Source organism: Lycium ferocissimum, chromosome 10, assembly GCF_029784015.1.
Source record: "Lycium ferocissimum isolate CSIRO_LF1 chromosome 10, AGI_CSIRO_Lferr_CH_V1, whole genome shotgun sequence".
Classification (NCBI taxonomy): domain Eukaryota; kingdom Viridiplantae; phylum Streptophyta; class Magnoliopsida; order Solanales; family Solanaceae; genus Lycium; species Lycium ferocissimum.
The window spans coordinates 53814040-53839102 of NC_081351.1; the positions used below are offsets into that span (position 1 = coordinate 53814040).

At 35.8% G+C, this 25063-nt stretch overlaps 2 protein-coding genes across 2 annotated transcripts; both read right to left on the minus strand.

The window, feature by feature from the left end:
- Window positions 1–1024: 1024 nt before the first annotated feature.
- Window positions 1025–3382, minus strand: LOC132032383 (peroxidase 3-like). The gene is made up of 4 exons (XM_059421992.1): window positions 3137–3382; window positions 2609–2800; window positions 2076–2241; window positions 1025–1696 (listed from the first exon to the last, which is right to left on the minus strand). The coding sequence occupies exons 1-4, from the start codon at window positions 3344–3346 to the stop codon at window positions 1296–1298; spliced, it is 969 nt and encodes a 322-aa protein (XP_059277975.1). The 5' UTR covers window positions 3347–3382; the 3' UTR covers window positions 1025–1295.
- Window positions 3383–15371: 11989 nt separating this feature from the next.
- Window positions 15372–16386, minus strand: LOC132035021 (uncharacterized). Its single transcript, XM_059425343.1, has 2 exons — window positions 16277–16386; window positions 15372–15771 (listed from the first exon to the last, which is right to left on the minus strand). The coding sequence occupies exons 1-2, from the start codon at window positions 16384–16386 to the stop codon at window positions 15372–15374; spliced, it is 510 nt and encodes a 169-aa protein (XP_059281326.1).
- Window positions 16387–25063: the final 8677 nt, after the last annotated feature.

A 25063-nucleotide genomic window follows, 5' to 3' on the forward strand; every position in this document is an offset into this window, starting at 1 on the left:
ATATTTACCCGCCCGTGCATCCTCCTAAACTAATTTCACTTCTTAACCAACCGGTCGAAAATATTCACTTGAGTACCCCCTCGCCCAAAACCCTTCTTCCATGATACCATCGCAAAGATATATATATATCATGATGGTATCATGGAGAACTAAGAGAAGGACTGAAGCAGTCCTCCATGATATCGTCTCAGTATATTTATATACCACGATGATATCACGGAGGACTGAGGAGTGTCTCATTGAAGGAGTAAATCAGTCCTCCACGATACCATCACGGTATATGTATATAAGATGATGATATCATAGAGGTTTTTTTTTATAAAAGTGTGGCTTTGAATAATAAACATGATACCATCTTAGTGTATTTATATGTCATGTTAGTATCATAATTTTTGGGGTATTTCGGGTAAATAGTTTCAGGGGCATGAAAGTAAGAGGCGTATGGACGGGTAATTATTTTGTTTTAAGGGGGCAGCGACGTTCTTTCCCCTTTAATTTTCTCCCTTCAAAGTCGAATTTATACCTAGGGTGGCATAATTTTTTTTAAGGGTGCAAGTATAAATTGTAGATATTATGATGCGTAACGTACACTCATCTAGACATCTTTTTTTTTTGCGCGGATTGCCCTTTATTTGTGGTGGTCGTTAATTTTTGCCTTTCAAATATGTGGTCTTTAAATTTTATCCCTCGCCTAACACCCCAAGGTTGTGGGTTCGAACTCCAGCTCAGTTAAAAAAAAAAAATCATAAGGCAGAATTTTGGCTGCACAGGCAGAATTTAAAGACCACCATTTTGGAGGGGTAAAAATTAAAGACCACCCCCAGCGAAGGGCAATCCTGCAAATTGCCCTCTAGACATAAGTTCAATTTTGAAGGGCAAATATTAAAAGACCAGCACAAAATAGGGACAAAAGTGCAAATGATCCAATTGTGGTTCATTAGGTGCTGCGGTAAAAAAAGATTGGGTCGTGATCAGTTCACCATCATGATAGACCGTTTAATTGAATAAAAATAAACATTCAAGTTCAAATCCGGTGACGAGATTGTTTATCACTCTTCATGCACCAAATTTGTGATTTGCTTTCAGGCGGGGGAAATAAATTAAACAAATCAGTTATTGAAACAATAATTAAAGATTACATCACTCAAATTGCTGCCTGCACGCGAAAATAAATTTCACCACTACTCTTATCTCTCTCTATTTTCATTGTACAGCTAAAGAAAAAGAAACAAACAAACCTCAACCAATTCACTCAAACACACAAATAAAAGGCTTGATTTCAAGAATTAATTAATTTAATTAACCACATTGCATTTTTTCCTAATTTCTCCGGCAGATCCAGTCAAAACTCCAATAGCTCCCATTCTCTTCATTGATTGGCTAAACTCAGTGAAGAATTTTCCAGCAATAAGCATCTCATCAACAATGTTTTTAGCTCCTTTATTAGTCAAAAGTGCAGCATCTGACTGAAAAAGACCTTTTTGTTGTTTTAAGACAGAGAAATAATTATTGTCAAACGTTAAAGAACTCCCAGGATCCATTTCAGTTGTTGTGTTGTCTGAAAGGCTTTGGCATTTTGTTTTCAAGAAAGCTACATATGTTGAATTTAAGGAAGGATCAGTATCTCCCTTTCCTGTGAAATTGTATAGCCTATTGCTGAAGAAATTACAATTTCCAACTCCAATTGTATGTCCCCCTGCAAAATCGCACGATTCCCAGTCAGATATATTTGAATGGATTTAGTTATCTGTATTGACAGTGTAACGATTTTAATATTATTGGTGTAATTTAACTTGTTATAGCAATTAATTGAATATTAACAATGTTATGAAATAGAGTTACCTGAAATTATCTTTTAAATGACCTGATTGTATAAGTTTTATTTTATATTGATAGTGCACATAACTCAAACTCTATTTGAATTTATAGTTTAAATTTTATACATCGACAGTTTATAATTTCTTACACCATCAACTTAATTGTACAAGTAAGCCTACTATGGTAAATCGGATAGTACTATAACATACTATAACAAGTTAAATTACAAATTTTTATGCCATCAGCTTAAGAAGTACCTGATAAAACCACAAGATCGTGAACGGTGAGGCTTTTGTTGGCAAAGGACTGTTTGAGGGAAGTGAAGTTGAAGAAAGGTGAAGGGATATCAGAGAGTGCTTCTGAAGACCTTGAAATCCTTCCATCTCTTCTTCCAGTTAGCACTTCCCAGATTTGTTTCTTGAACTGCATCACCACATCATGTCAATTGGTTATGAAAATTTTAGATTTTAAAATTGCTGCATTAGGTGTGTCTAGATCCTCATCCTAACAACAACTCGTATGACATAACAAGAATATTTAACTAGTGAAAACTAGTAGTAGTGATAGTTTATACTTTATACATTTATATTCATTAATGAAATTGAACTTATATAATAATCACTGACAATATAAAGAATTTTAAACATGTTGTATGTTGCAAGAGGTAATCTATCGTATTTTCCAGGTTAACCACTATGGATGAAAGCAGTTGTCTTATATGTGATCTAATAATTTAAAATTAGTTAACACTATCAGTGCATGGGAATTAAACTCACGGGACTACGCTTACTTGGAAAGAAACTGAGTCTCTAGCTGCTAATGTCAAAATGTCAGCACAAGATACAACTCCTGGACAAGTATTTTCCAATTTAGTCTTTATTTCATCAATCACATCAAAATCGCCGAGGCTTAAGTTTGGTATTGCAGCCTTCTCTGCAGTGTTGTTTGATGTGGAGTCTATCAATACTGAACCATCACAACCCTAGAAAACACCAAATAAATGGCCCTCGATCAGAATCAAATAGTAAAAATAGGAGTAACTAAATAATCTAAGCAAATGAAGAAGATATTTTGTAACATGTGACAAGCAAGGTCACAATTCCAATAATAAAACTCGAATGTCATGATTCAAGAAAACTACATGTCTGAGTTCGTGTAAACAAGGCCTCAATGCCTATTATCAGTCCATAGAAGTTGTGATAATAAACTGACGTCAATTATACAAAATTTTGCATACTTCACAAGATGTATAAAATGTAAACGACGATTGAGAAATACCAAACGATCAAATTTTAAACAATATATGGACAATATGTACCCTAACGAAGCAGTCGTGGAAATGCATCCTCAAGAACTTAGCGGGCAATGCAGAATTTCTAGCGACACGATTCCAAGTGATATTTTGAACAATTTGCTCAGCTTGTGGACAACTCGACTTGTAATAACCTTTCCTTAATTGACCATTGCTATGTCCTATTCCTAAAAACACTACTATAGTGAACAATAAAAGCCTCAATCCTCCTTCCATTTCTCTCACTCTTTAATTCTAATACTGTTATTCGTATTCTCCCCAATGTTCTCACGTAATTATGAGTTCTCAAATCTTCTATATATAGAGAGCCAGTAATCCAGCTTATATTAAGAGTGTTTATTTGACAGAGTACCAATCCAAACACATGAAAACAGCTAAACAACTTTAATATTATAAACTCCAACTTGCTTCTTAATTAGGAGTTCTGATTAGACATTATGTTAAGCGCTAGTTTCTTCTTTGTTCACATGCTTCAAGTTGACCCATTTCTTTATCAATATTCTCGAAAGAATTAATAAGTTCTACATAGTGTAAGAAATATTTACACGATCCGATGACTTAAGAAGTAATTATAAATATTTGAATTTATATGATGAGTATTAATCGATAATCTATTAAAACAATGGTAACTATATGTGGCTGATAGGTCGAGGCCAATTGATGGATTTAAGCTCTATAAGTTCAACATTTAAGGTGCATTTATTACAACAACAACAACAACAACGTATCCAGTATAATTTTATAAGTGGGTCTGAGGAGAATCGTGTGTACACAGACCTTACTCCTACCTTGAAAGATAGAGAGGTTATTCTCGATAGACAGTGGCGTACGCAGGATTTTTCATAAGCGGTGTCGACATTTAAAGAATTAGTGAACAAATTAATAAATTACCATAGTGATGTCATTATTTAAAAAAATAAACCAATGCTGAACTACAAAATTAAAATATTGATTAAGATAAACCTAAAATAATTTCACCACAAAAGAAAACGATGGATAGTTTCAAGAAATTCTAGGTAGAAAGCAAAAAAGAATGCAAAAATATTAAGAGAACTAACAATAATTGAAGAGAACAGCACACAAAATGTTTAATCTCCAAATATTGCGAAGCAACTTTAATCTCCAGATGTCACAAATTGTAAAAGAGATTTAAGTAAGTTTTTCAAAGTCGGATCAGTTCAATCCTTGTTAGCTTCTTTATTTTTAGATAGCCTTAAAAACTTAAAAAATGAAGAGGCGTCTCATCATGACCTCAATGCGAATGTTGACGCGCTGCCAGTGAGCTACCGGAGTAGTTGTGTTAAGTGGTGTCATCTATTTCATATTTAACCTATATTCTGTTTGCATAATATTATATGTTTATAAATAAATTAAAAAATCTGATCAAGACGTGTCGGATGACACCCCTCGGGTACATGTGCGTCCGCCCCTATCGATAGACCTCCGGCTCAATTTAAAAGCTTACAAAGCAAATAGAGAAAAAGAAACCAACATATGCCAGAGTAGTCTTAAAACATAGTAATAACAGAAATCGAGTAACAAGAAACTACAACAAAATACGACTATAACCAAAGTACAAGAACCTTAAATAATAATAGAAATCGAATAATCAGAAACTACAAGAGTAATACTACGACTAGCAATAACAATGGCAAAACTAGACAACACTCTACGACCTAACTAAACTTCTACCCTAATTCGTGTCCTCCATAACCTCCTATCTAAGATCATGTCCTCGGTAAGCTGAAGCAAAGATCATGTCCTGTCTAATCACCTATTCCCAATACTTCTTCGGCCTATACCTACCTCTCCTGAAACCATCCATAGCCAACCTCTCACATCTTCGAACGGGGTCGTCCATGCATCCCTTCTTCACATGCCTGGACCATCTCAGTTTCGTTTTCCGCATCTTGTCCTCCATCGAGGTCACTCCCACCTTGTCTGAATATCTTCATTCCTAATCTGATCTCTCTTAGTACGCCCACATCCATCTCAAAGATCCTCATTTCCACCACTTTCATCTTCTAGACATGTAAGTTCTGCGCTGAACCAATTGTATTTTAAAACAATGGTTTTAAGCCTACGTTTGTTGCAATTCTAGTGATTTTCTTTTCATAAATTTGTGATCCTTTCCAACATCAATACTCTTGAGACGCTAACTCGTGCGTCACAACTTACAAGTTATAATGATTAACCACAGCAATAAATTATTGGATAATCACTTTTACTGAGAGGAGTAACCATCCTTCCTTCCACCGCCAATATATTTACCCAATAACCACATAGCCATAGGGAATCTTGTAACTGATACTTTAACCAAATTGAAATTTTGTTGCTTTATGTAACGTGGAAGTTTTGGTTTCAGTTAGAATAGTTTAGGCTTTAGGGGGAAAACAAATATTAACATTAATAATAAAGGCTGTCTAGCCAATAAATACATTAAAAGTGAAAGTGTCACTTTCTTTGAAGAAAGACCTTAGTTAATTACTTCGTATTGTTTGGTTTTAAATAAAGAGATTAATATTGATGAGTTAACAAGATTTTCCAAAGTAAACACAATTATCAAAGAAGCAATGAAATATATATCGTAAGTATCAATGACAAGCTCAACTTGCTAAGGTTTCGGAGACGAAGGGGATCACAAAATTTAAATTTAATGGGTTCGATCTAACGGATATTAACACAATATTAAGGGTTCTAATATTGAACTTCTAAAATTAAGGGTTCAAATTTAGAATTTATTAAAACTTTAGTGATATTTCATAATATATTATAACTCTATGTAAAAAATATTGGGTTCAGTTGAACCGGCAGCAAAAACGGCATCCGTCACTGGACATGGATAAGTATCGGAAATTATGGTTCGTAGTGGTAGGTTTAACGATCTTTCCTATTAACGAATTATGTTCTGAGGAGTTCAATAATAAAGATATTTGCATCATATGAAGAGATTAGTTAGATCCACCAAGTTAGCTACGATAGTTACGGCTATTCTATTCTCTGCCTTTCTTTTTCCAGAAAAATCTTTTTAAATATCTTTAATTTCACCAGTTTTGGTTCAATTATCTAAGACTGCTAACTAAGAGCCCGTTTGGATTGGCTTATAAGTTGGCTTATAAGTTCGCTTTCACTTTTTTGAGTGTTTGGGCCCGAAATTAAAGTCATTTTGTACTTAAAATAAGGCTCAAAAAAATAATTGACCCATTTAACTTTATTTATAAAGCGAATTATTAGTCAAAACAGCTTATAAGCCAAAAAAAATAAGTTGGACTACCCCAACTTATTTTTTCACTTATAAAAAAATGCCTTAAAGCCTATAAATCCAAATCCAAAGCGGCTCTAAGTCAACCTTCAACAAGTTCATAATATCACGTACCAAACAATGCACTCCTCAATTTTATGAGACAGCATTCGACTCATCAACACAAAGTTTGCAATATTAGTTAATTTAACTTGTAATCCATATTATGCGAGTAATAGTGGATGAAAATATCAATTATGAAATAATAATTGAAGTTAGTTCAGAAGAGAAAACATCACATTAAAACTTCATGAAGCTGAATTCTAATGTAAGATAAATGTAGATTCAATAAGATTGTAAAGTTATATAAATAATTAAATAACTTTATTTGTAAGACAGTGTCTGTTCTTCTGGACATATATAAATAGAAAAAATACCATACAAATTGGGGAAATTGGTGTAATAAAGCTGATTGGAGTTGTCATTTTCTGTTTTCCCCTTTACGTTTTTTTTTTTTTTTTTTTTTTTAACGTTTAAGATATTAAATGAATTAAGCTCCGTGCATAAGTTTCACTTGTTTGTTCGTTAAGACGTAGTTACTACGTAAATAGATCTAAACTACCATAATCTCAGTTAACAATTAATTTGACATATGCTTGGTCGAGGTGACTTATAGATTTTTAAGTAAAGTATTCAAGAAGAAACGTTTTCACAAATTATTTACTATATTCCGTGAGGAAATTAGAAATTAAGAAATTGGATTTCATGGAATATTTTCAACACGTTAACGTGGCAATTAGTGGATGGAGATCGGCAATCATTGATTAAGAAAAATAATAAACTAATTAAACTAGGGATTCATGACATAAACGTCAAAGTCAACTATATTATTTTTATATACTTTTTCAAGAGATTCCTTAATTAGTGTGACTCCAAAAGGATAATCAAATTTGTAAGAAGCAACGAATTTAGGTATGACTTTTGTTGATAACAAAGATTCTGTTCTCACATGGACTAATAACAGCCCCATAATTTCAGTAGAAGTAATGCCTCTGACCTGGTTTTGACTCACAGAAAGAGCGAAAATTTGAAGAAAAAGTCGATTAAATTTCAATCGTCACAATTTTGAATGTGGCACAATTTTGTGACAGATTGGATCTAATGTGACAGATTGGATCTAATATGTCTTCTCTTATTTCCGACATTCTATCATTAACATATATACTTTACAAAATATGCAACTCCCGGAAAGAAACTATATGCAACCATGGAAGTTTAACTAGCAATATCACGTAGCCTTAAAATCTTGTTTTAAAACATAATATTTAACTTCAAATTATTGTCATAAAGATCGATAAAGAAATAAATTCCATGACCTTACTGTCTATGAAACCTCTAAGATATGAAGAAAGGATGGGTGCACGAGACAAAAGAGCTCTCGGCTATCCCACACAAAAATAAATTAAATACTAAAAAGGAAATATATGTGTGCCTCCGCTGAGAGAAAAGGTGGTGCTCACCAAAGTTCGTGAAGCATGAGAGAATTGGATGTCTGATCGTCTGCAGTACCTGATAGAAACTAAGCGTCCACCAAACAGTATAGAGAATCAGGTTCTCTATCTATTCCCTCAAGTACACAAACAAAAAGTAAATAAGGCAAGATATTTATGCGGAAAAACTCCTTGCTCAAGGAATTAAAAATCACGACCCCACTAGAGTGGGATTTTAACTTCACTAACTGAGCAACTTAAAGATTACAACCTCTTGCAACCTAGGAATTAACCTCTTAATTCCTCACCCCTTACAATAGCTCTATTGTAAGCTACAACCCTTGACTAACTCTAGCCAAGCAATCAACCCAACCTTGACTAACTTTAGCCAAGTACTCAAACACACCTTGACTATAGCCAAGAAACCACAATAACAAAGGTTGAAACCTTCCTATAATGACACTTCTCGAAAGTAGAGTAGGATTACAAATGAAGAGCAAAATGACAAAGACTTAACAAACCTAGGACCTAAAACATCTTCGGTTGTTGGGATACGTCCGTTGAGTTTGATGAAGCTTTGTTCTTGATAGCACAAAACGAGCAGTGGCGGCTACACTTGTGAGACTGTGATTTTCCGATTTTTTAAGTGTTAGATTAAGCATTATAACATGTTGTATATATATTGGGGAGCATGTGAGAAGTATGTGACCATGGATAGGGACATTTCATCTTTTGATATTGGCCTTTAATCGAAGTTTAGCCTAGCAACAAGTACCGTGTTCTGAATTATGTCGATCGGCACGGAATAGTATCGCAGCTTTACAGTTATGGCTCGTTAACTATACAACACTCAGGGGTCCTGATCAAGTACCTGGTCCCTCAAGTGTTTGTCAAATCATCAAAACACAAAATGGGATAACTTATCAATTTCCCCCTTTTTTATGATGACAAACCCATAAATGAAATTATCTCTGAGAACCAGGTTCTCCACTTGCTCCCCCTGCGGATCAGACTTAAACAACATGTTAGCATCCATTTCATTTGAAATTTACCCCTTGAACATTCAGCATCAGCATATCAATTTACCCCCCTAGAAAACTTCCCCCTTCTGGCATCATTGGAAAGAGTTATAAAAACGGCACAAGCACAAAGAAGTTTAGTAACATTAACTCATAGCCACTGGGGCAACACAACATGAGCAAAAACAAGAACAACAGATAGAAAGTATTGCATAAACTAGAGTAATTGCCCATGAAATATAGTTAACATAATAATATCCAAGACATCGCAGTCAAAGCAATACAAATTGTGATAGTTAAAATGTCAAAAGTACCAATGTCATCAAAAGGATAGGAGTACACAAAACAAGAGTTTAACAGGGGAGGAATGGGCTAAAGGCACATGGACATTGAGGACAAGCTGAGAAGGAACTAAGGAGCGAAAGCCTTGAGGATTTTATCACATCTCTCACTGGCAGCCCGCTGATCCTGGAGAGCACATCAAGCTTTTGCCTCAACTCAGCATTTCCAGCCCTTAACGCAGCATTAGCTGTCACCATTTCATGCGGGATCGTTCTGTCCTTTGCGGCCGACTTTGCTTTTAGGATGGCATTCTCAGCTGGAGCCTTTCAATTTCTACGCGGTGCTGCCGAGCCTCGATCAGGCTAGAAATAGTTGAATTGCAGCCAATAACCCTTTCTTTTCCAAACACTCACATTCCTATAAAGTCCCCATGGCGAATATCTTCTTTCAAGTCCCCATAGCGGCCTTTCTAGTCTTAACATAGAAGTGCCCAAAGACCTTTGTCAAGAAAAAGCCATATGGGAGACCGTGCTTACCCTCTCTGGCATTAACCACTTTGATCATATGCTCAATCATTAGAGTAGGCAGACTCATAGATTAAAAAGTTACTAGAGCTTTGAGAAGGACCAGGTCCGCAATAGAGGCAATACATCTCCTTTTTCGACCTTGGAAGTAGCGCTTTATTGACAAGTTCGAAAAGGAGCTGATACTCAGGCTTAAGATGTTTCTTATAAAGCCTCTCACTAGTTGCAAATACTCCCCTTTTGATAATCATATCTTTGAAAGCTTGTGATGCCTTCCCTTCAATTGTTTTTAGTCCATCAGTTAGGACACCAAGAATTTCACCCAACTTTGCTTCGTCCATCTCGAACTCTAACTCATTTACTGTCATGACCAAGGTGGAGTCATCAGCGTAAATTAAAGAGGCATAAAAAACTCTGCCATGTCATCCTCAAAGACATTAGGAGACGGGAAGGCAAATAAATGCTCCTACTTCTGAAACTCAACAATCTCCAACAGCTCCTTCATTCCATGTTTTTCAGTAATTTCACAGTCAAACACTCTGCCCAGTAGCACCTTTTACTTTTTCAAATTTTCTTGCCTCTGCAATTCCAACTCCTTAATCGTTTACCTTTTCTTGGAGGAGCCCGGTTCCTCATTCTCACTGCGTTTCCTTTTCTTAGAAGAGCCAGACACACTCTTCTCCTTGTCAACCTCTACTTCAATCTCATCTGCTACAGCTAGGGGTGGCAAACGGGTGGGTCGAGTCGGATATGGGTCGGGTCGAAAATGGGTTGACAAAAAACGGATCAGTTACCCGACCCGCCCATATTTAACACGGTTAAAAAATGGGTTACCCGTCGGATAATATGGATATCCATATTATCCAAAGCTACTTCAAAGATGTTGGCTTCATGTAGCCAATATGGAGAAGATTAATTTACCATTTTGTCCACAAATCCAATCCCTAGTACATAGTTGCACCTCAACATTTGTGGGAAGAATAGAACTTCGAACCTTTTCAATGACACGACCTCAAAAAAAATCTTTTTTGGAAAATATCCACCCAACCCCACCCCCCACCACCCACTCCCCAACCAAATCCCAGCCTCACCCAACGATCACCCTCGAACGCACTTCATCTTCACCTACCCACCCCAACTCCATCTTATCCCACACCACCGCTCAACCCAACCCTCACCCACCCCCCTCCCAAAGCGTCTATTTCATATATGACTACTTTTTACTTTGAAGACAACCCCAAAAAGTGACTATGTTTGTAAACTAGCCATTTTTTAAAAGTGACAAAAAATGGCTATTTTTGTAAATTGACCATTTTTATAAAGTGACACAAAAATGGTTATTTTTGCAAAAATTTATTTCTTGGAAAACAACCGAAAATGCAAATTTGCAAAAATAAGCAACTTTTTTGTCATTTTTCAAAAAATGGCCACTTTACAAAAGTAGCCATTTTTGTGTCACTTTAAAAAATGGCTACTTTACAAAATTGACCACTATCTTGGAGATAGCACATTTCAAAAATGGTTATTTTAATACTTTCACAAAGAAGCTATTTTAAAAAATGGCTACTTTTTACAAAGCATTAGTTTTTAAAGTAACTACTTTCACAAAATGACTATTCATGAAAATTGACTACTTTCAAAAAGTGACTATTTTTAAAAAGTGTCTACTTTCACAAAGTGGCTATTTTCTAAAAGTGACTATTTTCTTAAGTGAATACTTTTGCAAAACGACTATTTTTGAAAAGTAGCTACTTTTCGCAAGTAATATTTTGAAAAGGCGGCTACTTTTGTAATGTGATTACTTTTGCAAAGTTGCTATTTTTGAAAGTTACTACTTTCACAAAATGTCTAGTTTTGCAAAGTTGAGAGATAGGGGTGGTGGTAGGGAGGTGAGAGGTAAGGATTGGGGGTAGGTGGTGATAGGGGTAGGCTTTGGTGGTTATAGGGGTGGGAAGGGAGGTAGTGGGGGTGGTGGGGGTAGAGGGGTGGTTAAGGAACTCGTTTTCTAGAGAAAATATTTTCCAAAACATTTTGACCAACCAAACATGGGAAAATTGGAAACATTTCCTTCATACCAAACACACTCTATATGTTGTGGGTTTTATCCATTTTACCCATTAATTTACCCATATTTTAAGTGGATAATATGGGTTGACTCATATTGGACCCATATTAAATGGATAGGGTATCCAACCCATTTAAAATGGGTTGGATCGGGCGGATAACCATATTTTTAACCCATTTTGCCACCTCTAGCCACAGCTTTCATTCCTTTTTCTTCTTTTTTCTTCTTAGAGTTTTTCCTTACTAGTGTAGATGGTTCCACTTCCTCTTCTTTATCAGACACTGTGACATCCTCTTCATCTCTCTTACCACTCTTCACCAACCTTCTTTTTTTTCTTTTTAACACTTTTCTCTTTACTGGCCTTAAGGGCATCCTCACATTTATCCTTGCTCCTTTGCCTGGTAGTGGGTGGCCCAGAAGCAATATGATTTCTTACATTAACACCACTATGTTTTGTATGACCAGAAGTTCTTTTAAAAAACAGTGCTTATAATGATATCATCGTCAGAGTCAACCACTTGAGAAGGACTGGGGGAACCAGGTTCCTTCTCAAGAGAGTGTTCTCACCAAGGCACAATAATACGAGACATAAATCTAGGGTCAACAACATTCAAATCTTTCTTTGAGGGACCAGGTCCCTCATTCAATTACCCTATTTCTGGTACACTAACCTTTTTTTCTTGACTCTCCTCCCCCTGACTCTCTGTACTAACTACCTTGGCATTCATAGCATCAATAAAACCAGCAATAATATCTACTTCACTCTCCAAAATATTAGACACACTAAATCCCTTTTCATACGGGTTTTCATCAAAATCTACAGTAGAGTCCTTTACTCCTTTATGACTAACCAAAAAGTTGGAATTACCTGATTTTTGAGGATTTTCCACAGAATCTCCATTATCAGTGACATTTTTATGCTCATGTGCACCACCAACACTAGCAGACTCATGCATGACAACGGGACTTGATTTTTCTGCAACCCCGCTTGGATCCTCTGTACCCATAACCTCAGCACCCACAGTTTGACTAGAAACCTCAAATCCATCCTCTTTTTCATCAAGGTCCTCAGTGTTTTGAAAGAATTTTGAAACTGACAGAGTTTGATCACTTTCCTCCTAGTCGAGTTTTTCAGTTAGGGGTGAGAAAGAAGACAAAAACTTCTTTGGGGTTTGACTCTTGTGAGTCGTAAAGGGACCTGAAATAGTTAGCTGTGGTGGTGTGGCAGTGGGGTTTTGGTCAGTGAAGATTTGGGATTTTAGGGGTGAATCATGCATTTTTAGGTCTAATGAAGCTGGGTTTTTGGAAGGTGAATGAGTGGGGTTTGTTTCTGGTGCAATGGAAAAGGAGGAGTCGTTGTGACTTATGAGACATGGTTGAATCCTGAAATATTTTAAGTGAGGAGAGAGATAGATACTTTTTAGGCTAAATAAGAAAACAAGGAACCGATTTTGATTGGGTGTTAAAAACAACTCTTTTACACGTCGAGTCGGTTCGAGAAGGTGTATCATTTGGGCTTCTAAGTTTGAAATTGAGGCCGGAGAAATTTAATGACATGGCACTTTTAGATAGTTTAAAGAGACTACTAACCTGAACTACAGGAACCAAGTTCCTTAACAGTCTTTAAAGATACAGGTAAAAACTCTGAAAAATGCAATGCCTTCATTACTTATGTTATCCTGAAGATGCCATACGTGTATACCTGTAACAGTATAGGAGTGAGTTAGATTCCACCAAAAAACACTTTTAGCATTGTACCTTTCCTCTTAACATAACCAATCATTGAGGGGATTTTAAGGAAAGGCAACTAGTTGACCTTAATCAAGCCCAACTCCAAATGATTTCTTTCAAAGTGCTTCCTGCTTAGTGCCTTGGTAAAGATGTCTACTACCTTTCCTCTGCCTTGCAGAACTTCATACAAATCAACCCCTTTTTAACATTATCCCTTAGGAAATGGTGTCTTACATTAATATGCTTGGTCCTTTTGTGTTGCACTGGATTTTTTGCCATATTAAGTTCACTTGTATTATCACACAACAAGGACACACACTCAGTAAGCATACCAAAATCCTCAAGTTGTTGTTTGATCCATATCAATTGAGCACAACAAGAGGTAGCAGCCACATACTCAGCTTCAGCAGTAGAAAGAACCACACAATTTTGTTTCTTTATACACATGAGATCAAGCATGATCCCAGAAAATGCGTCATTCCAGAAGTGATCTTCTTCACCAATTATCCAGCATAATCAGCATCAGCATATCCAACCAAGTCAAAATTATCTCCTAAAGGATAAAAGCGGATCAGGTCCTAAGTCCCCTTAAGATACCTCAAGATTCTTTTTGCAGCTTTCAAATGAGATTCCTTTGGACTTGATTGGAATCTTGCACACAACCCAACACTAAAGAAAATGTCGGGTCTACTGGCAGTTAAGTACAGTAATGACCCAATGATACCCCTATACATGATTTCATTCACAAAGAACCAGGTTCATCCATGTCTAACCAAGTAGCAGTGGCTATAGTTGTATCAATGGGCTTAGCATTTTCCATCTCACATCTTTTAAGTAGCTTCTTGATGTATTTTTGTTGACTGATCATGGTGTCTTTTGGGGTTTGCTTTACTTGCAACCCTAGGAAAAAGTTCAGCTCACCCATCATACTCATCTCAAATTCACTTCCCATGAGCTTGGCAAATTCTTCACAAAGGGAATCATTTGTGGCACCAAAAATTATATCATCATCATAAACTTGCACAATCAACAGATTCCTTCCTCTTTTCTTTAGAAATAAAGTATTATCAATTTTTCCTCTTGTAAAGCCATTTTCAGGAAAAAACTTTGACAATCTCTCATACCATGCCTGAGGAGCTTGCTTTAAATCATAAAGAGCCCTGTCAAGCTTAAACACATGCTCAGGATGCTCATGACTTTTAAAACCAGGAGGTTGCTTAACAAAGACTTCCTCCTTCAGGTAACCATTAAGAAAGGCACTTTTCACATCTATTTGGAACAATTTGAATTCCATATGAGATGTAAAAGCAATAAGAATCCTAATTGCTTTCATTCTTGCAATTGGAGCAAAGGTCTCATCATAGTCAATACCTTCTTCTTGATTGTAGCCTTGAACCCCCAGCCTTGCCTTGTTCCTTGTAGTGTTTCTAAATTCATCAAGCTTATTGTGAAACACCCACATAGTCCCAATCATTGTTCTGTCTAAAGACTTGGAGACCAGGTGCCACACCTTGTTTCTCTCAAATTGATGGAGCTTTTCTTGCATAGAAGCTATCTAATCAGAATCTTTTAAGGCCTCCTTGTTATTCTTGGGTTCAATTTGATATAGAAAGGCTGAGAAGGCAAACATGTTTCTCGCCCTAGACCTAGTTTGAATAGTCTAAGGGAGTAATCACATTGTTGAGTGGATAAGAACCTTTGTGCTTCCAGTTGGATATTTGGACTTCAGGATTCGAAAGACCAGGTTCATCCATGTTTTGATCCGTCATTGACATCTACAGAGGCATGACTTTTGCTTCTTTGTTCATCCCCAGGAGTGCCTGACACAGCATCAGCTACCCGATGTTCAGCTTCAAGTGAGGTAATGGAGGGACCTATTCCCTTGTGCCTTACGGAGATTCTACTCCATCTCTTTTATTGCCCTGCTTGACTTGACCTATCAATTCAGTATTTCCATTGGAGATTTCAATAGTTTTATCAGGAGCCTTTGAAAACTCCCCATCTACATCTTCATCATCGTGTGTCCCCTTGTCACCCAATTCATTTGATTCATCAAAGATCACATGCACACTTTCTTCTACACACTGAGTTCTTTTGTTGCAGACCTTGTATGCCTTGCTATGAGAAGAGTAACCAAGAAATATTCCTTCATCACTCTTTGCGTCAAATTTTTCCAAAGTTTCCTTACCATTGTTGTGAACAAAACATTTGCATCCAAAGGCTCTTAGGTAGGTCAGCTTGGGCTTTCTCCCATTTAGCAATTCATAAGGAGTTTTCTCAAGCAAGGACCTGATCATGCATCAATTGATCACATGGCAAGCAGTGTTTACAGCCTTAGCCCAAAAACTTTTGGACACACCACTTGCTATCAGCATTGTTCTTGTGTCCTGTTTTTTCTCTCCACAACACCATTTAGCTGAGGTGTTCTGGGAGCAGAAAAATTATGACTTATACCATTTTCAGCACAGAATTATTCAAATTTGGCATTTTCAAACTCAGTACCATGATCAGATCAAATACTCACCACTTGATTTCCCAACTTCACTTGAATCTATTTCACAAAGGCCACAAACACAGGGAATGTTTCATCCTTGGTTCTTCGAAACAGAATCCAAGTGAACCTGGAATAGTCATCCATAATCTCAAAGATATACTTCTTTCCTCCTCTGCTTTGAACCCTTATTGGTCCACACAGATCCATGTGAAGAAGATCTAGTGGCCTTGAGGCGCTCACTTCTTTTTTTGGTTTGAAGGAGGATTTCACCTACTTTCCTTTTATGAATGCATCACACACCTTGAGATCTTTAAACTTGACATTTGGCAGCCCACAAATTGGACCAAGTCCTTTGCAACAAGCTTGTTCAGCAGAGAAAAACTTGCATGTCCTAGTCGCCTGTGCCACATCTCAAAGATCATCATCTATAGCACTAACGAATGTCAAGTCACCACCATTTAATGAATCAAAATCTTCAACATAGATGTTCTTGAATCTTTTTGCTATCAACACCACTTCACCAGATCTGAGATTGGTGACAGGACAAGAACTTCACTTCATTTCCCTATCAGAGATTTGGGACACACTTAACAAACTATACTTCAAGCCATTTACATAACAGACATTTTTAATCGCATGAGAGAGTGTCTTGCCAGTTTTGCCAATGCCAAGAATATATCCTTTCTTGTTGTTTCCAAAAGACATATTCCCACCTTGGAAGGCCTTAGTGACAGGAAATCATCCATTCTTCCAGCCATATCCTTCGATCAGCCACTATCCATGTACCATTTTTTACTGCCTCCTCTCACTTCAGCCTGCAAACAGAGTCACTTAGTAGATTTAGGAACCCAAACCAGCTTGGGTCCCTTATACTGATAGAACGGGTGAATTAAGATTTTTTTTTTGCCCATGCAAGCAACACATTTTTCTTCTTTCGGGGACCAGGTCCCTCAGCCTTAGACTTCTTTTCAAAGAAAGATCTTGTTTTTTCTGCAAAGACTGAAATTTGTCTTTATATGTATCCTTGTAGTGGCCAGTTTGGTCACAATCACAATAAGTGCACATCCAATTATCAATCACAGTAACATACTTGCCATGAGGATTGTAGGGAGCTTTGGCTTTTTGAAAACCACTGCCTTGCCTTCCACCCTTACTCTTGTACATAGCATCAACCATATCAGAGGACCAGGTCCAATGAAGTGACTTGTCAAGATCAATTTTAACCCTTTTCAGATCCGCTTGAAGTTGTTTATTATTCTCTAGCTCAGTAGTGACACTTATTTTGATTTTCTTAAGCTCATTTTCAAGCTTGAAGTAAGTCTCACTGGCCACTTGTTTCCCTTTAGATGGAGTGTTCATCCATTTTTTTCATTTGGCTTTGTAACAGAGAATCTTCTATAGTTACTTTCTCAAATTGCTCCTTTAGATCTACAACGGTGACTGCCAAATCATCCCTTAATTGTTCTAATTAATCAATTTCTTCACTTAGAGCATTTTTCTCATTAATAAGGCTATGATAGGCATCAATCAACACATCTGCTAAAGATATCAATTTTTTTTTAGAGTAACTTTTCAGATTTTTCTAAACATCAAAAAATTTTACCTCACCTTTCTCATTGTCATCATTATCTTCAGATTCGGCCATGAGTGCAAATATTGACTCATAATCTAAATTTTCATTGTCAATAGCCAACATAGATGTGTCTCTTACATCATCTTCATCTTCAGACTCACTAAAGGAATCTCCCCAAGCAGCCAGAACCTATTTTACTAAGTTGTTAGCAACATCCTTTTTGTTATACTAAGTTGTCAGCAACATCCTTCTTGTTGAACTTCTTGTCAGGGACCTGGTTCCTCTTACCCACCTTATTAGCATTTTTGTAATAATCCTGCTTGTGAAGAGGACATTCTTTAATGAAGTTCCAGGCTTCCCACATTTGTGACAACAATCATTTCCTTTGAAGTTCCTGTTGGAGCTTTCTTTCTTTGGGACCCCACCATTTCTTTGGATCATCTTATGAAATCTTTGAGTGAGGTACTCTATCTCAGATTCATCACTGCTTGTGTCACTTTTAGAAGCTTTGAGAACTAGGTTTTTTTCCTTCTTTGGCTCTCTTATTTCAAGATCCTTCTTTCTCTTCATCTCATACGTCTTAGTGTTACCACTAAGCTCGTCAATAGTTAGTATCTGCAGGTCCTTGGCTTCAGTGATTGCATTCAATTTGCTTTTCCAAGAACCTGGTAGAACACAGAGTATTTTCTGGACTAGCTTGTTGGTTGGAATAATTTCTCCAAGAGAGTGAAGCTCATTGGTTATGGAGGTGAAGTGATGGTGCATATCGTGAATTCACTCATCTTTTTTCATTTTAAAAAGCTAATACTCAGCAGCAAGCAAATCTATTTTGGACTGCTTTACCTGAGTAGTTCCTTCATGGGTTGTTAGAAGAGCTTCTCATATCTCCTTAGCAGATCCACAAGGTGAAACACTATTGTATTCATCTGGTCCAATACCACAAATCAATATCTTCTTTGCCTTGTAGTTCTTCTCCACGGATTTCTTGTCAGTTTCAGAGTATTCTTTTCTTGTTTTTGGAACTGGCTTTGAGGTCTCCGAATTAGTCTTCATAGGGATAAAAGGACCATCACAGATGATGTCCCAAAGCTCTGAGTTCTCAACCATGATATAATCATGCATCCTAGTCTTCCACCACCCATAATACTTTTCATTAAACCTTGGGAGTCTTGTATTTGATTGTCCTTCCTCGAGGTTTGGTGGAGTAGCCATGATGAAGATCATCTCTAGTTGTTAACCTCTTAGAATGAACCTGCTCTGATACCAATTGATAAAAACTAAGCGTCCACCAAACAATATAGAGAACGGGGTTCTTTATCTGTTCCCTCAAGTACACAAATAGAAAGTAAATACATGGAAAACTCCTTGCTCAAGGGATTAAAAACCACGACCCGCCGAAGTGGAATTTCAACTTCACTAACTAAGCAACTTAAAGATTATAACCTCTTGCAACCTAGAAATTAACCTCTTAATTCCTCACCTCTTACAATAGCTCTACTGTAAGCTACAACCCTTGACCAACTCTAGCCAAGCAACCAACCCAACCTTTACTAAAAGCCAAGTACTTAAACACACCTTGACTATTTATAGCCAAGAAACCAAAATAACAAAGGTTGAAACCTTCCTACAATGACACTTCTCGAAAGTAGAGTAGGATTACAAATAAAGATCAAAATGACAAAGACTTAACAAACCTAGGACCTAAGACATCTTCAGTTGTTGGGATATGGTCCGTTGAGTTTGATGAAGCTTTGTTTTTGATAGCACAAAACCAACAGTAGCGGCTACACTTGTGAGAATGTGATTTTCTAATTTTTCAAGTGTTAGGTTAAGCATTGTAACATGTTATATATATATATATATACTAGTTTCACGAGGCCCGTGCTAAACCCGGGCCCAACTCCAGCTATAAAAAGTAATTTTTGATTAAAGAAATATAATTTATGTTGGTAATAATTAAATTTCAAATAAGTATATTTTCAATATATAAAAGCAAAACTTTCATTTCACTCCTTCAATATCTTAACTTTCATTTTGATGAAATTATTTACTTCAAAATTAAATGTGGAACCATAATTTGAAATATATCAATTTCGAATTCTAATTTTTTAAGTTATTTAGTTCTAAATTAATAATTTGTACATAGTTAATGAACTTTAAGACAAATACAGAATTTGGACCAAAGTGCTACCGAATCCGATCAAATCGGTAGCTGACACTCTAATTCTGTCCTACTTCAAACTCATTTTGTGTTTAAAAGATTAATTTTAGTTAACCAAACAAGAGATTTAAAGATAATCCGATCTTAACTGATAATATTGTCTTTATTTTACATTATATGGCATCATTTAATAATTTTTAAAACTATCTAAAAATCATTTTTGTACTAATCTTGGTAAACACATATGAGCTCATTAAAGCAGAAATATAAAGTAACAGAAATGCTTACATGTAAAAATCTATAATAAGCAACAAATGAAAATGAAGAAAACAAGAAGCAAGAATATCTAGCGAAGAAATGACTATTTTTTAGGTTAATAGATAATATCAATAGAAGAAAGCAACAGGGAAAATAAAGTGCAGCGGATGGGGTTGTTCCTCCCTTAACCAGGGGTTTCGGGTCGAGCCTGGGTATGAAAAAATCCTTGGTAGGGAGTGCTTCCCCCGATTAGGCCCTATGCGACACAAATCTGGATTAGGCGAGCTCCAATAGGTATCAGATACCAGATAGAAAACAGGTAAATAAGGCAGTATGTTCGACAGCTTTTAAAAAGTAGATCATAAGAACAAAAAATAACTTTGACTTTAAAAAATAAGGTTAGGACCTAGAAGTAATTAATTGAAAAGTTTGACATTTTTTGAAAAAGTTTTGTGAGGACTACAAAAGCCCTTTTGTTGTCCTTTATATATAATAGTAATATATTCATTTAAGATTTAATAATGTATTTTATTTTCCCCGTACTAACAATAGCTCGTGTTTTCTTCTTCTATAATCATAACATCTAACTAATACGCCAAAATTTTCAATGACTTCTAGTTTGTATTATAATATTTATATAAATTTAGTTTAGAATCTTTAAACAAATTAACCTAATAATCTTTATTACTAACTAATAACTGAAGTAAATATATAGGGTGTGTTTGGTGCAGAGGAAAACATTTTTAGAAAGTGTTTTTTAAGTTTCTCATGTTTGGTTTATCAAAATTTTTTGAAAAACTTTTTCTCTAAGAAAACAAGTTCCTGAAAAAAATGACCCTGTGAAAGTAAAAAAAAAAAAAAAAAAAAAAAAAAAATTTCATATGATATTTCACAGTTCCACCGTCCAACCTCCACCTCCACCCCATCCCCACTCCCCTATCCCCACCCGCATCCACATAGTCTTTGCCTATATTACATACAAATATTTTTTAGATAATATTCTTTGCTTATTTACCAAACATCAGAAAATAAGTAAGGAATTTATTTATTTTTCAGAAAAACATTTTCTACGAAAATATTTTATGCAAAAAAAAATTCTCTTTGTAACAAATACACCCGTGGAGTAAACTAATTTAAAATGATAATTGAAAATGTGACTTCAAAATTGTTTAAATTTTATCAAAATATAATAACAAAAAATGTAAAATGTAACCTAATAAGACCAAGAAGAGGTCCACCAAAAATGAGAGTCCAGGTAGAGTAGTCCTTAAAAACGAATAAGGACAAAAGTGAAAAGCGGGAGTATGCAGGGAAAAGGACTGTAGTAGCAGCCACGTATAGGCTGTAGCAACATTACAGCATCAGAGGCAGAGAATCAAAATATCGAAAGTACCCCTGTGAGTACGACTAAAATTTGAGATTCCCGTTTATATAGAGTAGCAATATATATATATATATATATATATATATATATATATATATATATATATATATATATATATATAAGATGTGAGAAGCATGTGATGGATAGGGGCATTTCATCTTTTTGATATTACCTTTAGCCTAAGTTTAGCTCCTCTAGCAGAAACTGCAAGTTGCAGCGGTTCTGCGCTAAGCCAAGATAACATATCGCGGTACTTACAAATAGTGCGATGTATCGTACGACACTAAAAAAAAGACACGATCGAGATGCGCAGTTCCTGCCAGTCATGTTTGTCAAATCATCAAAACACAAAATGGCATAACTTATCCGTACCTATACCAAAAATGTCGACATAGTCAAAGGTGAGTCCCTCAAGAAAGCGTGAGCATGACTTCCTCATTACTAGGGAATTATCATTAACTCTCTCAGTAAGACTAAGGCGATACTTAACAACACATGAATTCATAATGGTGAAACATTAAAATATTTGTAAGCCACTAAAGAAAAATGATAATTGGCAACAAAAAAAATTTTGTTGCCATAGATTGATTATTATTGCAAAAAGTACTTTTGGCAAAAAAAAAAAAATTATTGCATAAATTTTTCCCAACGGCTGTTATTGCAATGGCGTGCAACAACTTTTTTTTTTTTTTTTTTTTTGGTCAAAAGTACTTTTTGCAACAATAATCAATATTATGGCAACAAAATTAAATTGTTTGGCAACAAAAAAGTTCATTTGCCAACAATAAAACTAAGTTGTTGCCAAATATTAAATTTTTTGTTGTCATTTCTATACTTTCTTGTAGTGAGCATAAAGTATTTAAAAGCTAGAAATTAAATAATTCACTTTATAACATAAGCATATCCTTTACTTTTTACTTTGGGGGAATACGATTCAACTCTAACATCATTAATATTGAGTCACCATCAATGTTTTAAAAGGCGTTTTCGGGGTGGGGCGTACCAAAAATGCCCTGGCGATGGTGCAGCGAAAGTCCCAAAATCGTACGCCAAAGCAATTCGGGAGCGTACGCCGGCGTTGGGGGCGAGTGTTTTTTGTTGGGGGGGGTGTTGGGGCGTAAAAACTTCTTCAAACTAAAATGAAATTTGTTAAATAAGTCCTTAGTATAATGCCCAAATTCTCAAAAGTCAACATGTAATTACTCAAATGTTTTAAAAAGGAACTGAAACATTAAATTTAAAAGTCAAGACCTTTTTTTATTGCTAGAATGCCTAATATATGTTATTTTTCAATTATTTATCTTTTGTCTTCTACTATCTCAAAAGTAAGTAACGAGCAAATACTTGTACTTGTAAGTAGCGATAATAGATTGTTCTAATTAGTTTTTGTGGGGGTGGAGCATATATATATATATATATATATAGACGTATAATAGATTGTTCTAATTAGTTTTTTTTTGGGGTGGAGCATATATATATATATATATATATCACTTATTCATAGTTTTCTTCAATTTTTTATGCTATTTCACCTATTTAAAAGTATTTCTTATAATTATATCATTTTATAAAATACTAAAAATTAAAACCCCCATGGGGCTTACGCCCGTGCCTCGAGGCTTACGCCTCACCGCGCGTACGTAAAACGCCCCGCCTTACGCCCTCGCCTTTTAAAACACTGGTCACCATATGATCAGTGGAGAATGATCCCCGCTTGATAGACTGGGCTATATTCCCGTGGGGACACATGATTTGACGTTCTTTGGTAGCAAAAGTTTTATGCTTTACCATGGAAACTTTTCATAAAAATCGAGCCAACAACTACTACTATTGTGATCCTGTACAAGCAGCATTTAGGGTAAGTCACAATTCAACCAAGGTTATGAATACACTTTTGAGATATCTAAGGTGACAACAGATATTAGGCGTATTTTTATTTCATTCAGGATGGTGGCTGGAACATCAGCATGCTCAGGGACAACTTACCTGAGAACATTATATAAGAAATCTTGAAGGAACCCGGTCACAATGAAAAGCAAGACCAGCCTATTGGAGGACCTAACGCTGAAGGTAGATTCTCATGCCATTCAGCCTGGAATACACTCAGGCAAAGGAAAAACAGTATGAACTTAATCTGGAGGAAAGAAATCCTCTTCAAAGTATCCTTCATGTGGAGATTCAAATTAAAACAAGAAGCTACCTTTGGGAGGATGACAATATGGGGAGGTTTAATCTCCACCATGGTTCCAGATGTACTTGTTGCTTACTCCCTAGCAGGAGACATATGGAACCATGTGTATGCCACCGGTGACAAAGTTAAGAGAATCTGAAATACCATGATTAAGCCTCTTGACATTATAGGTCTTGAACCTACTTTTGAGGGAACTCTTCAGAAGTGACAGTAGTCAAAACCTCAAAATGCAGTCCACAATTTTATCATTCATACTTCCCCCTCTTTATGATTTGGAAATTATGAAAGACCAGGTGTTTCAATAAGTATGGAAACAAGAACATGTTGGAATTAAACCAAGATTACTAATCCAAAGTTGTTTAGGATTGGTATTTGATATTTATTTAATTCATATTTAGTTAGGATTTATTTGTCTAGTTCATATTGGAATGGGATTTCTAGTCCTAGTCTATTTTGATTTCTAGTGTTATAAATAGGGATGCTATGTCACATATTTTCCTTGTAGTGAGATTCAAGAGTTTTGAGTTATTAAGTAAAGTCTCCTACCTTTTCTCTCTAGTTTGATAAATTTTTTCTATATAGCCATTGTTAAGTCTTCCGCTTATGCTTATATTATTCCTTTGAGTATTGTTATTTCTTTCAAATTGGTATCAGAGCCTGTGAGAGATCCGATCAAAGCTTATGTGAGATCCGTTCAAAGCCTTGTGTGAGATCCGACACATAAAGAAATATGAATATTCCATATTTACCAGATTGTCCCGTTTTTGTGTTTGATGGCAAAAATAATTTTGAGAGTTGGTATCAACATATGAAGAACTTTTTTAATGTTGTTGAGTGGTCATTATTGATAAAGGATTCATGGAAATCCCCATGCACAACATTGGTATGAAGCAAAACACAATTGGAGAAAGATATGCGATTAAATTATAAGGCATTATATTACCTCAATAGCAAAGTCAGTACGTATATAACAAATATTTGCATACAAAATCAAAGAAAAGATGCTTGGACAATTTTGGTGAAATCATATAGACGTCTTTGAGATGTGAGAGAGAGAAACTTTAAGAGGTTTGGAGACAGATGAGTTGGTCAGATGAAACCAACGAGATCTCGTCAAAGAATTTTTTTGTAAGAATTTCGAAAATTGTTAATGGTATGAAAATCAACGGAGAAGTATTGGAAGAAGTTAAAGTTGTTAAAAGATATTGCGGTCTTTAAGAGAGATTAGAATTTCACATTAAGAAAACGGATTGAGGCAACCCGCGGGATCTTAATACGTTGAGAATTGATGATCTAGAAGATGAATTGGTGGCATATGAGATGTCATTGAATCGACGAAACACGAGATAGTGGATGAGGCATTGCAAACAAAGGATGAACCGTGGAAGATGAAGAAGAGTCATCGAATCCGGGAGAAATAAATGAAGAAGGCCGAATTCGAAATTATGAAGAAAAGAAGAGAAGGTAGAGGTAATTTTTTGTTGTGGTATAGATGTATTTGATTGCAACGCAGAATCCAA

Bases quoted from the DNA above. Each gene is read 5' to 3' on its own strand.
- LOC132032383 (XM_059421992.1), bottom strand. From the start codon at position 3,346: ATGGAAGGAGGATTGAGGCTTTTATTGTTCACTATAGTAGTGTTTTTA. The intron at 2,801-3,136 runs GTACATATTGTC...GGTGTTTTCTAG, and splicing joins TCCACGACTGCTTCGTTAGG to GGTTGTGATGGTTCAGTATT. The intron at 1,697-2,075 runs GTACTTCTTAAG...GCGATTTTGCAG, and splicing joins CGATCTTGTGGTTTTATCAG to GGGGACATACAATTGGAGTT.
- LOC132035021 (XM_059425343.1), bottom strand. From the start codon at position 16,386: ATGTGGCACAGGCGACTAGGACATGCAAGTTTTTCTCTGCTGAACAAG. The intron at 15,772-16,276 runs GTGTGTGATGCA...ATGCATGATCAG, and splicing joins TCAAGTTTAAAGATCTCAAG to GTCCTTGCTTGAGAAAACTC.